The sequence below is a fragment of the Otolemur garnettii genome, unplaced genomic scaffold, assembly GCF_000181295.1.
Source record: "Otolemur garnettii isolate 467f Iridium unplaced genomic scaffold, OtoGar3 scaffold00016, whole genome shotgun sequence".
NCBI lineage: Eukaryota > Metazoa > Chordata > Mammalia > Primates > Galagidae > Otolemur > Otolemur garnettii.
Genome location: NW_003852411.1, coordinates 1,985,084 through 1,991,724, shown reverse-complemented (window position 1 = coordinate 1,991,724; position 6,641 = coordinate 1,985,084). Strand labels below are relative to the sequence as shown.

At 43.7% G+C, this 6,641-nt stretch overlaps 2 protein-coding genes and 1 non-coding gene across 5 annotated transcripts in view; 1 reads left to right on the top strand and 2 right to left on the bottom strand.

The window, feature by feature from the left end:
* Nucleotides 1-2,684, bottom strand: part of UCHL5 (ubiquitin C-terminal hydrolase L5) — a 48,861-nt gene extending 46,177 nt beyond the window's left edge. For 2 of the 3 annotated variants that reach the window (XM_003785604.3, XM_012802707.2), the window contains exon 1: nucleotides 2,386-2,684. In XM_003785604.3, the coding sequence (XP_003785652.2) occupies nucleotides 2,386-2,563 (178 nt within the window). In that variant the 5' untranslated portion in view covers nucleotides 2,564-2,684. Of the gene's footprint in view, nucleotides 1-2,245; nucleotides 2,328-2,385 lie in introns of those variants that run through there. The other variant, XM_023510759.1, reaches the window with a different exon arrangement.
* LOC111723846 lies at nucleotides 1,005-1,140 on the bottom strand. The gene has a single exon (XR_002772297.1). It is a non-coding gene; the product is annotated as a small nucleolar RNA U109 (small nucleolar RNA).
* Nucleotides 2,623-6,641, top strand: part of TROVE2 (TROVE domain family member 2) — a 31,285-nt gene continuing 27,266 nt past the window's right edge. The window contains exon 1 of the mRNA XM_012802706.2: nucleotides 2,623-2,952. The gene's annotated coding sequence lies outside the window, so the exon portion shown is untranslated. The remainder of the gene's footprint in view (nucleotides 2,953-6,641) is intronic.

Sequence of the window (6,641 nt, the reverse complement as noted above, 5' to 3'; positions counted from 1 at the left end):
AGGCGCCAAGCCTATTGCTTTATTTTTCATATGTGCACCTGCATAAGGTAGATTTATATATCATTTTTGATGCTTCACTATTTATAAATGCTTTCACTATTTATAAATAAAATTTATTTATTTATTTATTTTCTTTCTTAGAAACAGAGTCTCACTTTGTCGCCCTCAGTAGACTGCCATGACATCACAGCTCACAGCAACCTTCAACTCCTGTGCGTAGGCGATTCTCTTCCTCAGGCTCCTGAGTAGCTGGGATGACAGGCGCCCGCCACAACACCCGGCTATTTTTTTGTTGCAGTTTGGCCAGGGTCAGGTTTGAACCCTGCCACCCTCGGTATAGGGGGTCGGTGCCCTACTCACTGAGCCACAGGTGCCGCCCTATTTAAATAATTTTCAATTATAAGTTTTCTGCACATATGAAAATGAAGCAATAGTTGTTAACGAATGAACTGAATTCACCTTAAAATAAGTTATCTAGTACAATACTTCTTTTTGTTGAACCTCAATCTGTTGCCCCAGGGTAGATGCCCTAGGGTCAGCCTAGCTCATAGCAACCTCGAACTTCTAGGTTCAAGCAGTCCTCCTACCTCAGCCCCCGGAGTAACTGGGACTACAGACTCCAGCTACCGCAATATCAGGCTAATTTCTCTTTTTTTAGTAGAGACAGGGTCTCACTCTTGCTCAATGTGGTACAAATTCCTGACTTCAAACAATCATCCTGCCTCAGCCTTGTAGGGTGCTAGGATTACAGGCATGAGCCACCTGGCCTGGCCGGGTTTTTCTGAAAGTTACCTTTAACGTGTCATAATAGTTGAGGCTTTGAAGGTGTATTTATGATTATACCTGCAAACATTTCAAATTCAGCGTTATGTCTAAAACTGAACAAACTACCTCTTTGCTTATAACTGTACTTCACAGCCACCCAAGCTACAAACCATAGGGTCGTTTTTGTCTCTTTTCCCCCCACACCATCTCAGGTAGCAGTCCTGTTGACTTTTTTTCTTTTCTGTAGGAGTAATATACTACTACTCAACCTCTACTGTAAGGTTGGCAGCCCTGAGAACTCCTCTTTTTAATGTAGCATGTTATGGACGTATTTCTGCTCTCAAAGGAATGAGGAGCAGACATTTCCACATGCAAATGTTGATTTAAATTCATCAAAATTATTGAATCTATGTCCTCCTCTCTAAACCATGACTTTATGTCAAGTCAATCACTTCAGACTCCAACCATTTTAAGAGATTTTTAGCTTCTCTCACTTCATTCCACCCTGCTCAATGGAATCACAGTACACCTTACTTATTAATATAAAGTAATGTTATTTGGGCATTCAAGTGACATGCTTTTCCTTCTATCTGCGCACAACCTGTGTTCTTACATTTTGTAAACATTCTAACATAGCAATTAACACACCATATTATAGTTTGATGTTGAGTTCTGCAGAACAGCAGTCATAATTTATTCACATTAAAAACTGCCAATCATTACCACTGTGCATGTGATATAACAGATGAACAATATGTTCCAAATATTCAAAATCTGTATCAACGTTTCTTATGTCAAGTTCAGGTTTTCGCTAGAACTAATAATACTTGGGAAACGTAACAGAAACCTGATGCTCAGATAAAAGGCTGGAAACAAGAGAAATGGGGTAGGATAAAAGTCAAAAGGGTTGATTATTTACAACAGAAAGCAATAAATATAGCCCAAAAGAAATAACGATGTAAGTATGTGTCTTGTACACATATCTCTAGTACAGAGATAGCTCAAGAAAACTCAACTCCACCGGAAGCCAGAAAAGAGCAAAGAGAAGAACCAGAAAAGTGGCATTTTTAGGCCCACGCAGTCGGCGTGTGTGCACGTTCTGTCCCAAAGAGCTAGTCATACGTTCAAGGTGTTCTGCTTTAAATAACTTGAATCCTGAGTTACTTGGTGGCTTGGGCCTCTGACACCCCATTCCTGAGATGGCACACCCTAGGCTGGCTTTTCCTGCAGAACTAATGGCCCAAGCGATGCACCTGCCCGCAACAGGCAGCGCTTCACAGAGAAGGGGCAGTGGAAAGGAAAATATATGTGCATAAGGGACTGGGCAAAGAAGGGCCTCAGGTCAATTAAAGTATGTGAGTGCCCAGATCCGACGATAACAGGGCAAAAAACAGGCATGATCCTTTCCCTCGTGGTGTGGCTCTCAAAATTACAGTGAAAACGTGACTGCCATGGCTGAGGAGGGAGGTGGAAGATCTACATTTCCCCTGCCCCGACTCCAAGTTACTGAAATCACCTCTCTTAGGACACTGGGTGGCGGTGGTCGCAGGGAACCACTCCATGCCCAGCTTGGGCCTCCACCCGTGACCCCCGGCCCAGGACAGTCCCCTTGGTTCTCACCGAATCCTTTAATGAGCTCGGTGAAGACGCCGGGGTCGCTTTCCATGAGGCACCACTCCCCGGCATTACCCGTCATGGCCCCGGCCACACGCCGCCCCGCTCCACCTCTCGGTCCCGGCCGCCCCCCACAACAGCTGCTACAGACCACGGATCTCGGCAAAATCGCCGCCGAGCTCATCAACCCCACGTCACCCCGCCTACTTCCCGACAGCCTCTGGGCGCCGTCACCTGCAACGCGACGGAGCGCAGGAGGACGCTCTAGCTACCCAAGAGACATCGAAACTCTTCCTAGGCCTTGCTGCGCTTGGGCAGGGCGGGGTCTGAGAGGAAAGGGCGGGGATTCAGAGAGCCGAAGGCGGTAACATCCGGGATCCTCGCCACTCCGGAGTGGGGGCGGGGCTAGGGAAAGGGGCGGGGCTCGCTCCCAGGAACCGAACCTGGAAGCCTCCGCGTTAGTGGAGCGGGAGCTGGAGCTGTTGCTGCCGGTGAGGCCGCCGTGTCTTGTAGTTTCCCAGGGCTACGCAGGGCTTCTCCTGGCGGCGCTGCTGGGTAGGCTGCGAGACACAGGTGAGGAAACCGCGGGAGGCAGGCTGGGGGCCCTTTGTGCGGTCTGAGCGTCCCCGGGACGCTCAAGGTATGACCGGTCCTCCATGTCTCTCACCCCGCATCCCAGCGGCTCAGGCCCGGCAAACACCGCGAAACCGTCGTTCTCCCCGCTCCGCCTCCGCGCCCTGTCCATGCTGGGTAGCGGAACCAGCATCGCTGGAGGGACGTCCTTGCGGGAGCACTCCTGAGGGTGGGGCCTTTCCGAACCCGGCACCGCTCGGGCTTGTGCTTGCCTTAGCTTCCCACAGGCCGGCCTCGAGAGGGCCCGCTGCCCTCCTCCTCCTCCCCCCCCCACCAGCTGCTTCTGCGCGCAGAGGCGTCGCCCCGGTTTGGGAAAGGAATCTTTGTGGGAAGGCCGGAAGCGAAATTATCCTAGATGGAAGGAATAACGAGGAAAGGAGAAACGGTCTGTCCTATATAGTCCATAGGGATGATAGACTGGTTCAAGGAAATGCGATGCCTCAAAGGAAAAGGAGGTTGGGGGAAAGCATGTATTGTGTTAATCTGAAAACGTTGGCGATGCGTTTAAGAGTGGATGACGAGTTAAAACAAAAGTATTTTCACTAATTCATCCTCACTCAACAGGTTCTAACAGAAAATTGAGGTCTCTATGAGTGTATTTGTACATTACTCTTCAAAAGCTGGATGGACCAAGAAGGAACTTGGCTTGCAGGGATGTTTTAGTGGATGAAATTCTTGATCCCTACCTTCTCAAATAGGTGACCAGTACCCTGGAGTTAGGGAGCATTGTGCTACAAAACATGAGAAGCCACAAAACAAACAAGGTCAATGTTACTGAGGGAAACGACAAAGCAGCTTCTGTGTTAAAATAAGCATGAGTATAGTCTGTGGTAGAAGGCAGAATTTGTATGGAATGTTGGTTTAAATTTTTTTGTTCCGGAATTTCTTCTAGACACTGCCCTTAGGTTGGGAAGAGGAGTCTATTCATTTAATCTGCCCTTAAGATAACTTACTTGGAAAAGCCTAAGAGTTGTTAGGAGTCTAGCCTTATGAACCATACCTCGAATGATTGGCCTCAGGGCCCAAAGTAATTTGCAGTATTTTTTAATCTATAATATTGATTAAGAATGCTTTCTGTGCTAAATAAATATCTCAAAACTAAAATTTATTTGATGTCCAACTTAATATGGTACCTGTTATAGAAAGACCAACCTGAAAGTTTAGCCTTTGACACGATCTAGAAGTTAACAGAAAGAGGGTTATAATTTCTTTGATAACATTTAGTCCTGGCCAGGAGTGGTGGCCTGTTAATCCTAGCACTTTGGGAGGCCCTCTTGGGGCTGAGCAAGATGAGAACTCCTCTCTATGAAAAATAGAAAAATTACCTGGGTAACAGTGAGACCCTGTATATTTATGTGCGTGTGTGTATAATAATAAATAAACACATCCCTGTCTAAATGAATGAATGAAATGAAACAAAACATTTGATCCTGAGAGTTCACATAAAATAAAAATTGGTAAATTTTACCGAGAGAAACAACAAAGCAACTTTTGTATTAAAATAAGCATGAGCATGTTATGGATTAGAAGTCACAATTTATATGGAATGTTGGTTTAAAATTTTTTTGTTGAAATCTCTCCCTAGATGTTTTGAGAAAAATGAGAATTGGCAACACTTGGTCATATCACTTGATAACCAGTTTTGGCTCCCTTAAAGTAGTATGCTGTCATTTTTGCCACAGTTCCTCACCACTTATTGCATCACACTTGCCTTGATCTACTCATGTCTATGACCAGTCTGTATGATACAGGTGTTTGAATTTGTGGCCACAGTTTTTATTAATATGTTTCTTTTCATTTGTTTTGCACACTCTCATAGATGCAAGTCAGGTTTGAGTTTATCTTTAAAAGAATGAACTGCAATTTGACTTCTTAAGATGAAAGGTAGCATTTTCAAATAAATTATTATAAGACTTTGGAAAGATACTAAGATGTGTAAATTCAAGAAAATGTGGGAATCCTTAGAAATAATATATAATTAGTACTATACATGTTCTCATAGCAGAAAAAAGTGCTTTTATATAATGTGTTTTACTAGCATTTACTGATTTTTGTATTCTAAATTAAGTGGAGGAAGAGAGAAACAAACAAGGTGTAAAATTCACCACCACCAATTTAAAATGTGGCCATGCTTTTTATAGTATTGTGATCTCTTCAATTTCTTTCCCCAATTTTAATTTATAGAGATGTAATACAAGTTTAATTGTATTAAATTCTTTGGAGTGATGTGCTTTAATAGCACTAGATAGGTCAGGCCGACTCAAAGAAGAATTAACTTTTTTTTTTGGTTAATCTGGATTTACAACACTTTATTATTCAGTAATGGATTAACTGATGATCAGGCTTTGACCTCCGTCACTGTCCAACTGCCTTCTAAACCACTGATAATGGAGGTTAAGCTTTAAGGAGGCAGATGATGGCATTTGGGGAAAGAAGAAATTAAATTGATGAATGTGTATATCTCAAATTGTTTTCTAAAATCAAATATAAAATTTGTAGGGCTAAGTATCATTCTTGTGTAATGAATAGTACTTCTGCTCTCCACTCTGGTATAGATAATAGAATTAAATTAATTTCTATTATTTAAATAACTTTCTACAGTAGAACCTTCATAGTTGACAACGTCCCTACACTGACTACCTCAAGATGACCTAATTTTCATAAACCTAATATGTATCACATGTATGAATCAGTGCAGTAGGTAGTGTTCGTTATGTTGACCAGGTAGTTAACTTACAGAAGTTCTGGTATATATTTCAGTGAGCCAATTTTTTTGTTTTCAAATTTTTATGAGATTATAGCATACAATTCATCCTAACAAATTCACTATTTTAAAGTATCCAGTGCAGACGTTTTTAGTATATTCATGGAGTTCTACACCATCATCACCAATTTCAGAACATTTTCTTTTTTTTTAAGAGAGTCTTACTTTGTCACCCTTGACAGAGTGCCATGGCCTCACAGCTCATTGCAACCTCCAGCTCTTGGGCTTACGCAATTCTCTTGCCTCAGCCTCTGGAGTAGCTGGGACTACAGGCGCCTGCACCAGTGCCTGGCCATTTTTTTGTTCCAGTTTGGCCAGAGCTGGGTTTGAAATCCCCCTCCCACCCTTGGTATATTGGATTGGCACCCTGCTCACTGAGCCACAGGCACCACTCTTCAGAATATTTTCATCACCCAAAAAGAAATCCCCTACCCATTAGCAGTCACTTCCTATTCTTCCTTTCAGCCTCTGGCAACCAGTAATGTACTTTTTTTTTCTATGAATTAACCTATTATGGAAATTTCATAAAAATGAAATTGTAATACAGTATGTGACCTTTTATGACTAGCTGTTTTTATTTGGCATAGTGTTTTCAAGATTTGTTGTAGCAGCTCAGCGCCTGTGGCTCACGTGGCTAAGGCGCCAGCCACATACACTTAAGGTGGCGGGTTCGAATCCAGCCCTGGGCCTGCCAAACAACAATGACGGCTGCAATCAAAAAATAGCCAGGCATTGTGGTGGGCGCCTGTGGTCCCAGCTACTTGGGAGGCAGAGGCTGGAGACTCGCTTGAGCCCAGGAGTTGGAGGTTGCTGTGAGCTGAGATGCCATGGCACTCTACCCAGGGGGACAGCTTGAGGCTCTGTC